Source organism: Benincasa hispida, chromosome 4 (genome assembly GCF_009727055.1).
Source record: "Benincasa hispida cultivar B227 chromosome 4, ASM972705v1, whole genome shotgun sequence".
NCBI lineage: Eukaryota > Viridiplantae > Streptophyta > Magnoliopsida > Cucurbitales > Cucurbitaceae > Benincasa > Benincasa hispida.
In genome coordinates this window covers 4,998,021-5,017,230 of record NC_052352.1, presented here as the reverse complement: position 1 = coordinate 5,017,230, position 19,210 = coordinate 4,998,021, and the positions used below count along the sequence as shown (strand labels likewise).

Sequence of the window (19,210 nt, the reverse complement as noted above, 5' to 3'; positions counted from 1 at the left end):
AGTAGTAAAATATGTTAGGTATCTACTACTGATTAAATGTTTATTATGATTTATCGCAATTTATCACTGTAAGAGGTAGATTATAAAATCAATATATCACCTAATAATTACTTCATAAATTTAAGTTATTTCTAGACTTTCAGTCTTGTACATCTAATTAAACAGAGAATATTATTATTATCTCGTAAATGGGAAAAAAAAAAAAAATTAAGATTTTGCTTACACGGGGTTACTTCTAGAGAGAGAATAAAAGTTTTTTTTTTTTTTTTTTTTTTTTCCCTTCTCAAGAAAAAAAAAAAACACATAAAATAAGAATCTATTTAGTGCATGTTTTTGCGTACAAAAATCTTAAAAGCACCAATATATATATAATCCTTAGTCTTAGGTTACACTTCAACAAACACAGACACTCCCATTTCTCTGCAAATTTCAACATTTCATTTAAGGGAAAAAAAAACTCTTTTTTATTTTCCTTTGTTCCCTTCCCATGCAACACGGCCACGCCGCCACCACCACCGCCGTCCGATTACCGCCGCCCCTTGAAAATTTTCAATAATAATTCAACAATGATGACACTAAGCTTCTTGGCCTTTGCCTTTTGCCGTTGATAGCAACCGTCGGACTCAACATGGGTCCAGCGGGGGAGCTTCCGCGTTCGGTATCGAGGGCCATCTCACCGTCGATCCTCCGATATCGAAACGCTTCGATCGATTTTGGGCTCATGACCCGAAACCCACCTCTCGCCGTCTTGCACCAGCCTCCGCCGATGACGTCGCCAAATTAATCCGAACGGCGGCAGAGACGGCGGAGTATGGTGGGTTTACGGGTCGGCGAAGAGGGCACGGCATTCACGATAAATGGGCAGGCGCAGACGGGGAATGGGGTGGTGATTGAGATGAGTGGCGGCGGAAGGGGTGTTTCGCCGCCGTCGCCAGTGGTGTCGGAGAAAGATAGATTTGTTGATGTGTGGGGCGGAGAGCTGTGGATTGATTTGTTGAAATGGACGTTGGAATATGGGTTGGCGCCGAGATCGTGGACGGATTATTTGTATTTGTCGGTCGGTGGGACGCTGTCGAACGGCGGAATCAGCGGCCAAGCTTTCAACCATGGCCCTCAGATCAGCAATGTCCATGAACTCGACGTCGTCACAGGTCCTTTTTTTTTTTTTCTTTCTTACTAAAATAATGCAAATGCAATAATTCAAAAATTAAATCTTCATTATAATTTAAAGTTTTTTTTGTCACATTAAACACTCTTGTGATCGTTTTTGTTTAGTTCAAAATTTTCGTACAAAATTAATTGTTTATAAGTGATTAATTTATTTTTTTTTTGAAATTTAGCCATGAATTCTACTCTATCACTCAAGAAATGAGAAATGAAAACCATTCTAAAAAAAGTAGATTTAATCTATAGTAAAAATCAAATAATTACCAAATAAATCTTAAATTAATTTTTTTTATAATAAATTTACGAACACTATTTTCACATTTTAAATGTCGAGCTGAATTCTGGAAATTAAAAAAGATAAATTTTACAAAGTTATTTTAATTCTTAGAATGGATGAAAACTATAGTAAAAAGCAAGCACATATATTTTTTTAAAAAAATAGAAAACTAAAAATAAAATCATAATCCTAGCCAAACATAGATTTGCATTAAAAAAAAATTGGCTAAGAATTTGAATCTAACCGAAATAAGAAAAGATTGGTAATTTCGAAAATGAAATGTTATCAAACAGAACGTAAACGAGTTTTTGTTCTGAATGAACAGGAAATGGGGAGATAGTGAAATGTTCAAATGAAGAAAACCCAGATCTATTCCACGGAGTTCTTGGTGGATTAGGACAATTTGGGATCATTACACGAGCTAGAATTCTTCTCGAACCAGCTCCTCAAAGGGTACAATTACATATAAATCATAACTTTAATTTATTTCTTCTCATTTCCCATGCAAAATAAAATCAAAATCAAAATACATGCAATATTAATTTATAAATAAATACAGGTTCGATGGATTCGAGTATTGTACTCAAATTTTGAAGCATTTACGAAGGATCAAGAATGGCTAATTTCTTTACACTCAAAAACAAATAATGAGAAATTTGATTACGTGGAAGGCTTTGTAATCGTGGATGAAGGTTTAATCAACAACTGGAGATCCTCCTTCTTCTCACCGGCTAATCCGGTCAAAATATCTTCCTTTAATAATAACAACTCCGATGGAGGAGTTTTATACTGCTTGGAGATCACCAAAAACTACCATGAATCCTCATCTCACACCGTTCATCAGGTATACTTTATTATATCGCACTCTATTTGCATAGACGGTCAAATTTTGCATAAATGATTTTAGAATTTTGAAATGGATGTTCTTAAATTTTTTGTTTTGAGTAGTAACAATAAGAAAAGGTTAAAATTCATCAATATAGCCTTTTAATTATGATTTGTTGCTTGAAGATTATAACATGATAAAGTTCAAATTATTCTGACCATTTTAGTTTTTGTTAAGGATTTTTTAATCCATTTCATATATATATATATATATATATATAATTGAAAAATGTTAGAATGATAATGTATGTTTTAAGCTAAATATGAAAGTGGGCTAAATTGGGTGAGCAGTTTTTTTTCTTCTTATTTTGTCAATTACTTAATTTATGAACATTCCAGGGCATCAAAAGTAATAATTCTTATGCTATTTTGCAAGCTGTATTTGGCTTTTGTATTGATTTTGAATATTAGGGTTGTTTTTTTTTTTTCCTTTTGTTGTGTGATTTAAATGGATTTTTGTGTGGAAAGAGAGAGATATACATATAAAATCCCAAATGATTCAGAGAGTTTTAAGGGAATGTGGGCCAACATTGTTCTTTGTTGCATTATTCTTTTTGAGTTGTGTCTCTCTCTCTGCTGCATGGCTGGAACCTTGTTTGCTTATATATATATATATATATATATATATAAATATATATAGACACACAATACCCTTTCTTATTTTTTTCTTAAAAAAATATTCTTCATTTTCTTTTTCAACACTCAAAAATAAATTTAAAAAAAAATATATTAAAAAGAGCACTATTTAGATGCAGTCTACCTATTTTCACTCCAATTACAAAGAAAAAAATTATTTTTAATATTATAAATTAGACAGTTGGATGAACAGTACAAAAATAGGTCGATACATTCAATTGTTTTATATATAGAGCAATGGGAATTTGCTCAAATATGGATTTGGAATCTTCTACTGCCATCTTTGTCTTTCATTGTGTTTGTTGTTCTTCTTTGCCCTCTCGATCCTTCTTGGGCCAAACTCTATGGATCATCACACAAGGTTAAATGGTCTATAATTTAAGTGTTTATTTGATAACAATTTTATTTTAAAATAGTTTTTTTAGACGACTTATTAAACACGATAGGATAAGTGTAGTTTGGATATAATTAAAATGGTATGATAATTGATAAGAATAATACACAGAAGATCTTGTGTGAATCAATTATTGTTTTAAAATCCTAAGACAAAGAAAAGAACATGACTTTAAGGAATTTTTCTTTTTCTTTTCATTCAATGTTAAATAATAAACTACCAAACTATTCTCTCTCTCTCTTTTCTTTTTTTTTTTTTTTTTTTTCCCTTCTCTCTTAATTTTAAGATTGATTGGAATCAAACTTATCCTCTGACAAAAAGTAGCACCTGCTTTGCAACAAAAGCTGTTCTCCATTTTTATTAATTTTTTTCAAAATTCAAACTTCAAAGTACTATTTATTATATATGTTTTTTTTTTTCTTTTTCAATTTGACTAAAAACGACGGCGTTTAATCAGGAAGTGGAGTCATTGATGAAGAACTTGAATTACATACCCGAGTCGGTTTTCACAACGGACCTGGGTTACGTGGACTTTCTGGACCGGGTTCACAAGGCCGAGTTAAAGCTCCGGTCGAAGGGCCTGTGGGATGTCCCACATCCATGGCTGAACCTCTTCGTCCCAAAGTCAAGAATCGCCGATTTTGACCGAGGAGTTTTCAAGGGTATTTTGGGAAATAACACCAGTGGGCCCATCCTCATCTACCCCATGAACAAACACAAGTGAGTTTTTTCCTTTTTTCCTTTTTTTCTTTTCCTTTTGTTTTTTATAAATAAAATAAAATAGCAATCACTTTCTGCATGCAACATGCAAAATTATTATTATTATTATTATTTTATATAGGGAGAGGGAAGCTTTTTATAATATAATCCACCTCTCAAAATGTCCATAACATAGTTTCCAAAATTTGATAGCTTTCAAATAGTCCCTACAAGTTTTTCTTTTTTCTTCCTTTTTTTTCTTTTTTTGTAAAGGTATAAAAAGTGGGCCATTGAAAAGATATTATGCTTCATGTTTGGATGAGTCAATGTATTCACTTGGAAGAGAAATTATATGGTGAGGTCGTTATAACTACCTTGAATTTATATCTAACTGATATTATAAAGCATCTAAATTTATGTGGTTGTCTTATCAAATAATTTGTTTTTGACAAATTTTATGAGACAACCAATCTGATCTTATAACATTTAAGTGTCAAGGAAACTTGTAGGACAATAAAAACCTAATCCTAGGAAGGTGACCATCATACCGTCATAGATTGAACCCATTACTTTTTAACCGTTTATCAAACCCAAGTAACGACTCATATAATCATGAAATGAGTACCATAATAACCAAAAGAAATGGTGAACTAGTTTTTAAAAAATTCCACATAAGACATGAGATGGAGGCCTAGACAGCTTGGATTGATAAATACTTTGAGGGGGGGTTTTTTTAAATGGGAAAATCGGACGGTGGTGATTGTCCAAGGGAGAAGATTCTGGTGTCAGGAGATCTTCTCCGTTGGACCTACCAATGGGGATCATGTCCTTCTCCAGTTGACGTATTCAGTTTGCAGTTTTCTAATGAACATTTTGGCTGTTACTACACATCTAACGACCCCTACACTTGGGGGGGTCCCATTCATTGCCTCATAAACTATCAACTCCATGGCCCATTCCCCTCTTACACCCTTTGTTTGTCATTTGATGACAGTTGTTTTCCCCTTTCCTGTGTAGATGGGACCCGAGGACCTCCGCCGTGACCCCAGAGGATGATGTGTTCTATCTCGTGGCATTGCTACGTTCGGCATTGGACAATGGGGAGCCAACGCAGTCGTTGGAGTATTTGAGCCATCAGAATCATCAGATCTTGGCATTCTGTTCCGAAAACGGGATTGAAGTGAAACAGTACCTACCTCACTATACGACGGAGGAGGAGTGGGTGGAGCATTTCGGGGATAAGTGGCCGGAGTTTCAAGCGAGGAAGATGAAGTTCGATCCTCACCACATTCTAGCCACTGGGCAGAGGATTTTCCCACCCTTCAAGCCGGTAAACACGGCGGTATCCCGGTGATTGACAAGCAAGAATGGCAGCAGTATGCACATACAGTAATGAATGAGGAGAGGAATATTTTGTTGTATATAATGAAGTAGAAAAGAGCAGAGAATCAAAATGTTCTTGAGAAGAGGGCTTTTCTTTTTTCTTTTTTCTTTTTACAGTGCAACACAGCTCAGAATTGTTTTGCCGAGGACCAGAAAAGGACGGTGGATTTTCAGCAACATGGAGATGGGGTCCTCCATGATCAATGCTGCACAAATAATGTACTGCTGAGGCTGTTTTCCGAACGTCCAATTGCTTTACCTCTGGCTTTTGATCATCGGCAGTTTGATGATGGGTTCAGTTTTAACTTCCAAGTCTAAACCTTTCATAATCTGCCAATTTTCACTGTTCTACCTCTTTGTTACATTTTTGTTGATTCGAGTTAAAGTATCGCATTCCCTTATCAGCTTATGTAATCAAAGAATCCTATTGTTTCAAATTCTCTTCAAGCAATATCTTGGCTAACCCAGTAAAGTAATTACTAGTTCAAGAAACAAAGAGAGAAAAGCAAGGGGCTGTAAGCGGATGCACAATGACAACAGCGACACAGCCAGAGAAACTAACTTGTACAATAATCATTTTTCAATTCAACTAGAAAGCATAGAGATGGAGATTTAAAATCTCTCCTTTTTTCTTTGAGTTACTTATTCTGATCAGTCTGAAATCAATCTCACATACTTGGTGACTGAGAGGAAGACTAATTTGAGTCGCTTCAAAATTCAAACTAGCAAACAACCAATATGGAGTACAAGGATAATTATTTGTAGCAAAATAGTACATTCCAAATGAGATTTTAAAAAATCATGTACGACACATGACACTTTAATAAACAATTCAGATACTTGTAACGCATGCATCAAACACTCAAACGGACTAGAAGGCACAAATAGTAACATGGGACAAAGCTAATAAATTTTAAGAGCAAAATATATCGAGATTATTTTGCATAAACTTGTAACTATGAATTTCCTTATTATATAAAGATGATATATGTCTTGAAAAATATATATTTTAGTAAATACGTGTCCACGACCTAATTTTTTCCTTAAAAAAGTTCACGTGTTACAGTATCTATGCTTCTTATATAGCCACTATTCTAGCACAAATCATATATCTTTGTCCCACCGACCCCAATAATATCTAACGAAAAGATTAGAACAAAACCAACAACTGTCAAAATGTATATGGAAAGGCAAGTTGTTCTTCAGAAGATTACCAGAACAGTTGATACAAAGTAGTCATTTTGCAAGAATGGAGAGATGATTATAAGCAATTAACAACTTACACCTGTGGCAAGCATGCTACAGACAATCATTATTTACAAGAATCGTTCTCCGCTCCAAGTTGATTCCCGAATCTTCGCAATGCTATTGAATAGACAGTTTTCCTACGTGCTGATGTTTTGCTAGCAACCAATTTGACAGCCTTCACGAAAATAAAGTTTTGTCAGAATTCAGGGACTACAATATTTCTATGGTTCGTGGTTTGTTCCCATCTCGAAAGTTGTAAGATCTATTCTATATTCTTTCCTGAACTTAAAAATTTCTATTTAAACTTTGAATTTTAACAAAATAATCATTTTGTTCACTACTATCTAATATCTTCCCCTCACTACCCACCCTTAACCAGCTTATACAACTTCAATAAATGCCACCACTATGACATGATATGAAACACAATGAGACATTGAAGTCATGTCATCCATGTATTGGATGGTCAAATATCAGCCATGGCTAAATAGTTATTATTCAAATCTTTGGAGACTAAACTAGAAGAAACCTGAAAGTTCAGACCAAGACACTCCTCTTTGTCCAGTACTGAGAGAATGATACCAAGCCTCTGAAAATGAATTACTTTTCATAAAATTGTCTTTATCCTATAGTCCAATTCAAGTCATTACCGTAGAAAGCCTATGTCCGCTGGAAATCAATTCTTCCAACTCCTTTTCCAGCTGTGATTCTGATGGAGTTTCGACTTCAGAATTTAGATTTCCTTCAATCAGCAGCGTAATTTCACCCTTCGTCTGGTGCAGCGAGAAGAATTCTTTAGCTTCAGCCAGGGTACCCCGCCAAAACTGTTGCAATCATCATGCTTATTTTTAAATGACAAGTCAAGTGAATATTGTGAAATCTATTATTGGAAACCCTTGAAATTACAGTATTCATGCATGAATAACACTAACGTATCACAACATATCAAAAGAATTAACACAAGATCATGGTAGTTAAATAATTGATAGAAAGTAGATCAAAGACAACATCAACTAAAATATATGGCCATTGGCCACTTAGCATATATGTTCTATTCTAAATGATAGTATAACCCAGTTCCCATGTACAGGAATCAAATCCTCCACAAGAAAAAGAGAGCGACAAATTGTATATCACAAGAATGATGAAATGAAAATTCCACGTAAGCTTTCTTGCTTTCAGGATGAGTAAAATGTTTTCAAATAATAATTGCAAATTGCAACCAATCACATTTGTGTTGAGCAGCGTGTTGGCCCTGTTCCGTAAAATCTAGTTACTGTATCTAAATATATGTTTAGCCGTCATTTCGGTCTTACCTTGTCACTGAAGGAGCATCAATATGGATAAGAGACATAGATACATACGACACAATGACACTTTGTTTTTACATATTTAGGACACAGACATAGTAAGGATGCACTTATTAAAATATGCATTTTTATAAATATATATTATTTTTATACAATATGGAAATTCAAAAGCAATAAGTTTATGGACATATATATGCTTATAAAATGAGTTCGATGAAATTTGCACTCGAAGTTTATTATTTTTTTTTGGCATTTTGTATGCTTAAATAACAAATATTCATTTTTCGATACGTATCTAAGAAATGTTGGACTCATATTAACTTTGAACAATTAGTTTCTAATACATATTTATTAATTGTGCTAGAAGGTGTTCAATTTGTATTCAACAAATGTTAGAGTGTCCAAGTTAAAACGGACACATTAGCTAAATCGAACTAAGCATGCTTCTTATGTTATCGTATGGAGTTGACTTTTTTATTTACTTTTACTATTATTTTGATGCTTAAACTTATAAACTCATAATTGGAAGTAGGGGCATACATCGGTCGGTTAGGGTTGGTTTTGGGGGAAAACCAGCACCGAAACCAACAGGTTTTCTACCGATTTGCACGCTCCTTTGTAAGGCAGCCAACCGACCAGCGGTCAGTTTTGTCCACTCTCTCTCTCTCTTTATTTATTTATTTTTTGAATGGTAAGGGTTTCTGTTTTGTCTGATTGAGGGCCAATTTAGAGAAAGTCTGAAAGGGATGTGGATTGGGCTGGAGAAAGTGGGTTGGGCTGGGGATTTATTTTGTTTTTAAAAAATAATGAAACTTAAAAAGACCAATAATATATTATAGGATTACATATTGGTCAGTTGGTCGGTTGGTTTTTTTTCCCCCCTTTCTTTGGATCGACCTACCAACCAGTTTTTTTTAAAAAAATCAATAAACTGACACCAATCGTGACCACTAGTTGGTTGGATCAGTTTTTCGTGTAAGAAGTATTGGGAACCCTACCAACTAAAATAGCAAAAAATAGAGTAAAGAAGAAAGTTACCTCCTCGTGTATCTTGGTCATTTCACGAGCTATGACACATTGCCTGCAAAACAGTAACGGAAACAAACATATTCAATAAGCAAACTGGCTACTAACAAAAGATGAGTCTGCTCCTCCACTAAAGCAATTTGGATCACAATATGAGTTTCGATTATAGGGATGTTTGGGAGTCATTTTGAAATGGTAAAATCACTCGAATATGTCTTTCATCATTTCAAAATAAATTTAATGTTTGATATTACACTTCTAAACACGAATTCATACATGGTATAATCATTGATTTTCAATATTAGCAGCATGTTTTTGAGTGTTTTTTGACATAACAAAAGTTGTTTTAACCATTTCAAAATCATTTCCAAATAACCACATATGTAACTAGAAGCACATGAACAATATTATACAACCAGTACCCACAGTCATTATTCAAAGAAACACACACAAGCTTCCAAGTTATACAATGTCTAACAAATCCTTGATGACTTGGATAGAACATAACAGGATAATGCATGATGCAAGCTTAACTGCAGAATTAGTGAGTTTGTTTATTGTCTTCAAACACTAGAACAAGCCAAATACATCATAACCTTTTCCCAACCCAACTTGAACATTAATGAAATAGACTAATTAAGATATGATGATTAAAGTATCTTCATACAACTAATTACCTCAAAGGTTCCAAATCAGATGTCATGAGTTAATGAATTATATAGATTGAACCAGATAGTGGAAGAGGGACTGCACTGATAAATTGCCCCGAGAGAATTATTAGTACAGTAGATTGGATTATACGAAGTACCTTGATTCACCAAATAATTGTGAAGTTTCCTCGAGAAACTGCTTGAGTTTGTGCGGAGGAACATAGAATATTTGAGTTGCCTCCTCGCTTGCTGAAACCATCAGCCTCTCTCTTCTAGATGCAGCATGCTTAGGAACAAAACCAACTGCACACTATACACATACTGAGAAACTGTAGCAAGCCTGAAGGTAGCCATAGGGCAAAAAAAGCTCAAAGAAAGATGCCCTTGCAGTCAAAGCACAATTATAAGTACCAGTATGAAATTTACCAAATGTAAACTCATCGGTTGACAGGCCAGAGGCAGAAATAGCAGCAACAACAGCAGAGGGCCCAGGAACAGGAATAACGGGTATATTTTTATTGACACATAATCTAACCTGTATTCACATGGTACAATTATATTAATACCACCTTTCATAATTACGACTTTAGCATAGCTCAATTAGTTAAAAGCATATGCCTGCAACTAAGAGGTTGGAGGTTCAAATCTTCTCATCCCTGCTTGAACCTTTTTTTTTCTTTTTCTTTTTTTCTCTTCGATCCCTGCTTGTTCTTGAACTAAAAAATATTAACACCTTTCATAATAAACCAATAAAATATTAAGAAGAACGCCAATATGAAAATGCATGGCTTTGTTCTAGTATTTTTCCTTGGCTATGACTATAGTCTACAGCGGAACCTTCAAAAGTAGTTTTGATTCTCTAGATGATAACTTCTATAGGAATTTCCATAGCGTTTTGATTTTTCATTTCCCCTCTCTGAGTATCCGCTCTCAAGTTTTTCCTTTCAAATTAATTGGTTACATTATCAAGTCTCAGATTTTTATGAAATGTGAATGGTCAATCAGCACATTGAAAATGAGCCCAATAAATGTAGATTATAAAAGTGATAGATGCTTAACAGAGCCTTAATGAAAGAACTAAATTTAAAATTGTTTAGAGCATGCTCACCAACTCAGTACCAGGGTCACTAATGCCTGGTGTCCCTGCGTCACTAATTAGGGCAACAATTTCACCCTCTTTTAATCTCTTCACTACTGTTTGCTCTCTTTGAGACTCGTTGAATTTGTGAAAACTGAGCTGAAATCTAAAAGCCTTCATCAGAACAAATGAAGAAGGAAAAGAAAACTATAATGTCAGAAAATAAATGCCTCAACAAACTCACAAGAGGGGTTCTAATGCTGAAATGCTGAAGCAACTTTCCTGAGTGTCTTGTATCCTCTGAAAGGATGACGTGTGCTGACTTTAAGACACGTAGAGCACTGTGTAATAGAATTTTATGGAGATAAATAGGCAGATTATTCCAAATAACTGAATAACGTCATCAAATATGGACCAGTATAAAGGAGGAGATCCTAAACTTAAGAACTTCATCCTACTCCAGGAAATGAGTCAGCTAGAAATATCACAAAACATAAAGTCTATTTCCAAATTATGAGTTTAGAGATGTACGCATGAAAAGAAAATAGCAAATTGTCAATGCTGAGTGTCAAGCTTTCAGTGTTTATGCATATATGCTGAAAAGAAAGGACAATAATGTTGGTGCTCTTTATCGAACTTTCGTACCGTAGGGTGATATCTTCAAGATTGCCAATTGGCGTGCCAACCAGATATAACCCAGGTTTCAAGGGTTCCTACAATCACGTAGATCAAAAGACAAGAATGTCTGTCAAAGTTTAAAGACAACGCATCTTAAACCATGAAAAACGGACAGAATGCACCTCCTAGTTTCGTTTTACGACTTACGAAGTTGCTATAACTTAAATTCTGATCGGGTACTAAGAAAGACAAATTCTGATCGGGTACTAAGAAAGACATAGATTAAAAATCCAGTAGTTGAAGTAGAATCCAATCCAATAGAGGTGTCAGAAAGAGAAGTAGCCTAAGTGGAACAACGGTTTCAACATGGAGAGCCAACAAAAACATAACCGTTAAGAAAACGTATAAAAGATTATGCATACTTTTCACTTTAAGCTTTAGGGGTTCAGTCTTATGTTCTCTCTATAACCATGTATGTCATTATCTCTGCTAATCACTAACTGGGTTTGTGCTAATTTTCAAGCCCACAAAGGAAATGGTTAAGAATGCATATAAAAGAACTTAAGCTCTGGGAAGTAATTCATGGTCTTACGCGCTTCAAGGATTCTTCCGCATGAATTGGTTCTACAGCTTCAGAGATGGATTGAGAAGCAGAACAAAAAGAAACGAAACAACTTTTGGGGCAAAAGGCGAGGAAGGAGTGGAATTCAAGCGGCGTCCTGGGGTTGATAGAGTGAGGAGGTCCACGACGCCATGGCAGAGCTTGCGGGAGATAAACTGCCACTGAAGGAATTCGTCGCGTCAACATTAATGCCGGAGCAAGCGAATTGAATTGAATTGTAAATGGGGACGACGGTAGAAGGAAGATTAAAGGAACAATTCTCCAAAAATCCGCCAAATTGGAGTAAAGCCGCCCTTTGAAATTTTACTAGACATTTGTAATGGGACAAGATTTTATATAATTAGTTTCCCACAGGTTACACGCTCGGGCCAAGTAACTTTGAAACATGTTTTTAAAACCAATTTTTTTTCCTTTTTTTTAAGATAAGAAAATTATCTTTAAAAGTATATAATCAAATATTAAATTAATTTTAAGTGATTAAAGATATGTTTTATGATGATTTTGAATACAAAAGTAATTTTAGTAAATTTCAAAATCGCTCTCAAATATATACTTAAGTGTGTCTGGTTTAACTTTTTAAATGTTTAATTTTGAAAATATGTCATTTTAAAAAAAATTAAAATGTTTGACAACCACTTAAAACAAGTTTTCAAACACTTGAAAAGTGTATTTTAAACTACTTTAATCAAAAGAATTTAAATAAGAATGACTTTTTTAAAACATTTTTTTCTAATCAATCCAAACAAACCATTATTCTAGTCGAACATTAGAAATATGAGAAAAACTCCTCATCTTTAAAAAATTACTTAAATAACTTATATTTTTCATTAACTTGATTTAAAACCTCATGTTTATCTAATTTGTCTACAATTTTTTTTCTCTAGCTCCTTCTACATGTGGGTTCCTTAGATACCAAACCTCTGGAAAAGTGATGCATGTTGCTTGACATTAAATTTTTCATAGTTGAAAACGTGCAAAATACTTAAAGACTTTTGGTAGAGAATATGAAAATAGAAATTTGAAAAGGGGTTAAATGAAAAGTGAAGGACCAACCAAAAACAGGCAAAATAAGGTTTCAAAAACTAGTAGCAAAAGGACAATGGGAAAAAAAAAGGTGAACTGGTGATTCAGCATGTTTATGACACATATAACACTATAGGGAGAGAGAGACATATAAGGCATTCGTCTCTGCAAACGATCAACGGTATTGATGACACCCCGGCTAAGTTCCCAAAAGAAAATTTTTAATCCTCTTGGGATATCCTTCTAAATCATCGAATAGATATCATTCAATACTGAGTCCATAGTGTCCATCAAATCAGTCATAAGAAATTTAACAGTAAAACCCATAGAAGGATCAAGAGGCTACAACCAAACATCAGGGGAAGAACGTAAAGGTACAGATGCCAAGAGATGATATTTCCATTCAACAATCTCTAAATCAGTAAGATTACGACGAAAATTCAAATTCCAAACAAATGTAGAAGAGATCCATGCATTAGCAATAGTAACCTTAGGTTGTTGTACAAGACGAAAGAGTCTAGGATAAGTATTGACAAGGACACCACAACTGAGCCAAAAGTCATACCAGAAAGACGTAGAAGAACCATCACCAATACATCGACGAATTTGATTAGCAATCAGATCAACAAAAGTACTAATGAATCTCCAAGGAGCTCTGGAAGAACCACCAGAAATAGGCAAGGGCCAAACACAATCAATAAAAAAATATTTAGCAATAATGAGTTTCCTTCATAAAGCATCATGCTCAGAAAAGAATTACTAAGTCCATTTTGCAAGAAGAGCAGAGTTTCAATATTTAAAATTACCAATGCCAAGACCACCCAATAATCGAGGACGCTGAGAAATCACCCAATTCACATTAAATAAGCCACCTTCACCTCGAGAATCCTCCCAAAAAAATCTCTAACCAATTTATCGAGGAAACCAATAACAGAAGAGGGAGCTTAAAACAAAGACAAGTAATATGTTGGAAGGCTAGATAGAGTGGATTGGATGAGAATGTGATGACCCCCTTTCAATATATAAGCATACTTTCAATTATAAAGCTTATGTTGTATTCTCTCAAATATGGGCTATCAAAATGAAACAGACTTAGAATTGCCCCCCAAAGGAAGTCCTAGATAAGACATAGGCCAAGAACCTTTTTTGCAACCAAAGGAACGTAACAACCAATCAAAACCAGAGTCTGAAATATGAATCCCAAGGAGTTCACTCTTAGCAAGGTCGATTTTAAGCCTCGAAGAACATTAAAAAATGTGGACAATATCAAATAAGTTCTTTAAAGCAGATCTATCAACAGTAGAAAACAGTAAAGTGTCATCAACAAACTGTAAATGGGTCAAAGAAAAAGTCGAGTGACCAATAGGATGAGTAACAATAAGACCCAATGCGTAACTGTGGTCAAGAAGACGGCTCAAACAATCAGCAACAAAAATAAATAAGAAAGAAGAAAGAGGGTCCCCTTATCTTATTCCGCGTGTAGAGATAATCTTACCACATGGGTGACCATTAACCATGATGGAATAATTCGCACTAGTTATGCATCCTTTGATCTAAGTGCGCTAACGACCACCAAACCCTTTGATCTAAAGGATAGAATCAAGAAAATCCCAATCAACAATATTAAAGGCTTTCTCAAGGTCCAGTTTTAAGACAACTTCTGGTTTATTTCTCTTATTCCAATCATCAATTAGTTCATTCACCATTAAAAAACAAGCATCAAGAATCTGTCTGTTCTCCACAAAAGCAAGTTGATTGACAGCAATGGTAAAGGGAAGAACCTTCTGCAGACGATTGGATAAAACACGAGTAATAATTTTGTAGGCACATGGAATAAGGTTAATAGGTCTATAGTCAGAAACTGATCTTGAGTCAACCTTTTTAGGGATCAAACAGATAAGTCTCCTTGAGCTTCACATTAATAATCCCCGATGTGTAAAAATCATTAATAACAAACATCATATCAGATTTAAGAGTAGTCCAGAAAAATTTGAAAAACTCAGTTGTAAAACCATATGGACCAGGGGATTTACTAACACCAAGGGCGGAAACAACAACAAAAACCTCATCTTCAGTAAAAGGACATTCAAGGTTGAAGGATCTCATTGAAGAGAACCTTGAGCGGAAGCGGGATCGTCCCAATTCCCGTTTCTCATTGAATGTGATTTTTACAGAAAAGAAAGAACAAATTGTGCTTTTATATAAAATACATCGTGCTTTATTAAAAAGACACTTAGGGTTTCAAAAACCCTTACCTGTGAAAACCTTCTTCAAGAATCCCTCGATAAGAAACGAACACTACCACGATGGTGACTTTGGTATTCTCAGGTAGAGAACCCAGGAGTGGTGGGCTCCGACTATTTTGGAATGAGGGAATAAATTTTAGAGAAGAGAGGAGGAAAAGGAAAAAATTCATAAACTTACAGAGAGTACTATTTTCTTGGTTCAATATCGTATATTTTCTGACTTTCTTTCTTTTTCTAAGATGAAGGTGACTCTCTCCTATCAAATGTCTATAAAAACATCAACCACCCACTTACGTGAGTGGAGAGAAAAGAGGGGGAGAGAGTCCTCATTTAAATTAAAAATAACAATTAATATATATATATATATAATATGATAACTAACTTATCATATAATATATACATATTAAATTATATATTATATCAAATATAATATATAATCTATAGTTTTAATATTATATCATATACAATATAACCAATAAATTCTTTTCTCTCTCATGCGACATTTAATATAAATCACATTTATATTAAATTTAACAATTATGAGTCCAATTCATATAATTAATATTTGAATCATATTCAAATATTTATTTCCTCTCTTAATGTATAGAATACATTATATCAATTATATCATATATAATTAAAATACCTCAATTATATCATATATAATTAAATCCCACTAATAATTTGAACGATTCAAATTAATCTAAAAATTGATTCTCATTTAATCCTATTGAGCTAACAAGGGGATCTCATGGACTTGTAGCTTGAAGCTTCAAAGGTACATGAATAATTAATTAAACTTTTTAATTAAATTATTCACCATCCGTTAACTGTTGAACACTCCACTAAATATCGATGGCTACACTCTTCGTACCACAGATATATTTTTGTGTCCATTGGATATAACCAATCAACAGTACAATGACCTTTTACAAATTGCTCGTAAGTACAGCTGAGCCAAAATTACCGTTTTGCCCCTATAGTTACATCTAACTCTTTAAGTACCACTAATTCCTCTAATGAACAATAAATCACAGTCCAACTATGACTAAACCCCTCTTGGGCCAGGAGAGGGTGTGGCGCCACATTGTTCAAGTCCTGGAATCAGCCCTTAAGGAAGTAATTTATCTACTTACCCCAACCTCGGGGAAGGAGTGAATTTCTTCTAATGTAGCTGTGTTCCCAGCTCCCAAATCAGACGAATCCCCAAAATAGTAGGCTTATTGAGTCATCAATCTGGTCACTCTCACACATATAAAGCAAAGGACCACCCTCATAAGTAGGAGTTCATAACTCACTCGGAATTCAAGTCATGTTACCTATGGTTATCCTAGTGAAATGTAAGTCTCTATCATGAACGGTGTTATATAATGAGACTAAACATTCCGTACTTCGGTCTTATACAAACTCCTTTGTATAGAATATCCCCACTTACATGTCTATACATGAATGATCAATATCATATCATTTGTAGCACTTTACAACAATTGTAACACCTACAATGCGGGCCATACTTGTAGTGTCACCAGGATAAGGTACCCAACTTTATCAATCTACTACAGACCATTTAGGTTATCACTTAAACATGATCCACCTGTATGTCTCTACATACATGTTTAAGCTATAAAATAACCTTGGATATTAGTTTATTAGTTTGTGGTTAATGCAACTAAAATATGGAATAAAATATCTTATATAATAAACAATGAGCTTGTTCAAAACATTTACAAACTATAGGACCCTACGAGATTTAGAGCATCAACCTCAACAAAGGTCTATAGCTTGAGAGGTCGAAATGGGATTCAACTCAATATTAGTTGGAAGAAGCGTTGATTCTTATATTTTATGAATAAAAATGAGTAAAATAACAAAAATTCATTCTCAATATTCTCTACACTCAGAAGACTACAACCATCATGTGAGAGAATTTATGTAATGGAAGACTTACGGCGGCGAGCAACAACAATTCTATGAAAAAACTTGGTATTTTCATGTCACACCCCCTCCTGAGCTCACCTTTCGATCTGGGAAGGAGGATGGCAGATACCATCCTTTTGTGATACCTACTGCCCATCTGAACCTTTTTCACTAACTAAACTTAAAGCCAAGTAAATAAACAACAGTTCGTTGGCTTAACTTATTTTGTTACAAACAGTATAACGTTTATACAATCTCTAGAACCTTAGCTACAACTGTTTACAACAACAACTAAAATCCGGAAGTGTGGCTGTGGCGTGGCAGACCCTGTCTCTTATACACATCTAGATGTGTATAAGAGACAGGTACATAGCTCTCCTCTTATGGGCTCAGAAGCTAGGTCCGTCAGCCCTTTGACCATCCCATACGAGGTTCCTCCCACAGGCTCAAGAACTAGGCCATATGGCCCCCTGACTATCCCGTGAAATTCTGCTTCGGGCTCAGGAACTGTGAAACCCAGATTTCCATTATTCCTACTTAAGCAAGTGGTTAAGGAAATTAACTAAGTAAAAGTTAAATCCTATGTTGAAGTGAAGGAAATTTCTAGGTGTTGAATAGATTTTTCTTGAGTGTTTAAATTAAGCTTTAATGGATGAAAATTGACTAAGTGTTGGACTAGGCATTGCCATGTGTTGGCCATAAGATCTTGGAGAGATTATTTGGGCCAAGGGAGAAGTTGAAGTGGGAGTGATGCATGCCTTGGAGGTTAGACCAACGCATTAGGCTGGATGGATGCGTTGGATGTGTTGGATTCATTGGATAATGGATGCGTTGGATGCGTTGGATTCATTGGATGATGGATGCGTTAGTGAAGGAAGGAAAATGGAAAGATGCGTTGAAAGGTGGCAGGCGGTTGAAGAATGGCAGCCGAGGATGAGGCATTGGGATGGCACAAGGGCTAGAGGGTGCCATGCATCGAGCAGGCTCGGCCAAACTGCCCAGCCATGCGTCAAAGTGCCTCGACCAAACTACCTAGCCGTGCATCGATGGAAGCGCCCATGCGTCGAGCGGCCAAGCGAGCCCTGCGGGCGATGCTAAGCTGTCATGCCAAGCGCCCCTGTCCATGCGTCGAGCGACCAAGCAAGCGAGCGATGGCCAGCGCCTATGCAGCATGCCCATGTGTCGAGCGATGGCCAACGCCTATGCAGTATGCCCATGCGTCGAGCGATGGCTAGCGCCTATGCAGCACGCCCATGCATCGATGGCCAGCGTCTATGCCAAGCGCCATGCGCCCATGCCAAACCCGCCTACCTAGTGAGCCATATGTCGTGGATGAGCGGCCACCCTATGCGTTGGTGATGGCTAAGTTGGATTGCGATGGTAGTGAGTTGGCTTGCTATGCGTTGACTATAGGTTATGCATTGAGTAGTGGACTGTGCGTTGAACATCCAAGAGTTGGACGCATATAAAGGATGAGATCACCTAAAAAAGGTCATCAAACCATGTGTCTTCTAGGGAGGAAGCCTTAAGCCTTAAGCATTTGAGGTGGTTATATCAGAGGACATGCAATTGGAAGCTCATGCGTTGGCTGCATAGGAGAAGGACACTTAGATTGCGTTGATAAAAAAGATGTGTTGGTAGTATGAGGGAGGAACACTTGGACATGCAGCCAAGTAGGAGTTGTCGAATTTGGAGAAGGTTTGGACGCCTATAAATAGGGCCAAAGACTTCATTTTTAGATCATAATTCAAAAAGACGGTAAAAAGAGTGGGAAATTTGAGTAAACCTTGCGTTGAGAGCAAAATCCATGCATTGATCATAGAGCTTCAAAGAGGATGCATTGGACAGTGAAGTCTGGAAAACAGTATCAACTTGGGACGAGAAGTTCTCCCAATTTACTTGTGCGTTTGGAGTGATTTCAAAGCCACCTGAAAGCTCTGAAAGTCTAGTTTTCAGAGTAAGGCTATCAGAGAAGAAGCTCCAAGGAATCGGGTTGGAGAATGAGGAAAATACAGAAGGGTCGAGCTGTCG

At 35.6% G+C, this 19,210-nt stretch overlaps 2 protein-coding genes across 2 annotated transcripts; one reads left to right on the top strand and one right to left on the bottom strand.

The window, feature by feature from the left end:
* Window positions 1–375: 375 nt before the first annotated feature.
* Window positions 376–5,904, top strand: LOC120076437 (cytokinin dehydrogenase 5-like). Its single transcript, XM_039030264.1, is given in 7 exon segments — window positions 376–752; window positions 755–846; window positions 848–1,151; window positions 1,770–1,897; window positions 2,004–2,288; window positions 3,817–4,079; window positions 5,076–5,904. Coding segments are annotated over 7 exon segments (1,533 nt in total). The 5' UTR covers window positions 376–628; the 3' UTR covers window positions 5,413–5,904.
* Window positions 5,905–6,493: 589 nt separating this feature from the next.
* LOC120076438 (ribosomal RNA small subunit methyltransferase I) lies at window positions 6,494–12,304 on the bottom strand. Its single transcript, XM_039030265.1, has 9 exons — window positions 11,964–12,304; window positions 11,399–11,466; window positions 10,998–11,094; window positions 10,784–10,912; window positions 10,102–10,210; window positions 9,834–9,978; window positions 9,038–9,080; window positions 7,340–7,513; window positions 6,494–6,864 (listed from the first exon to the last, which is right to left on the bottom strand). Exons 1-9 carry the CDS (start codon window positions 12,177–12,179, stop codon window positions 6,754–6,756), a joined length of 1,092 nt encoding a protein of 363 aa, XP_038886193.1. The 5' UTR covers window positions 12,180–12,304; the 3' UTR covers window positions 6,494–6,753.
* Between the last annotated feature and the right edge of the window lie 6,906 nt (window positions 12,305–19,210).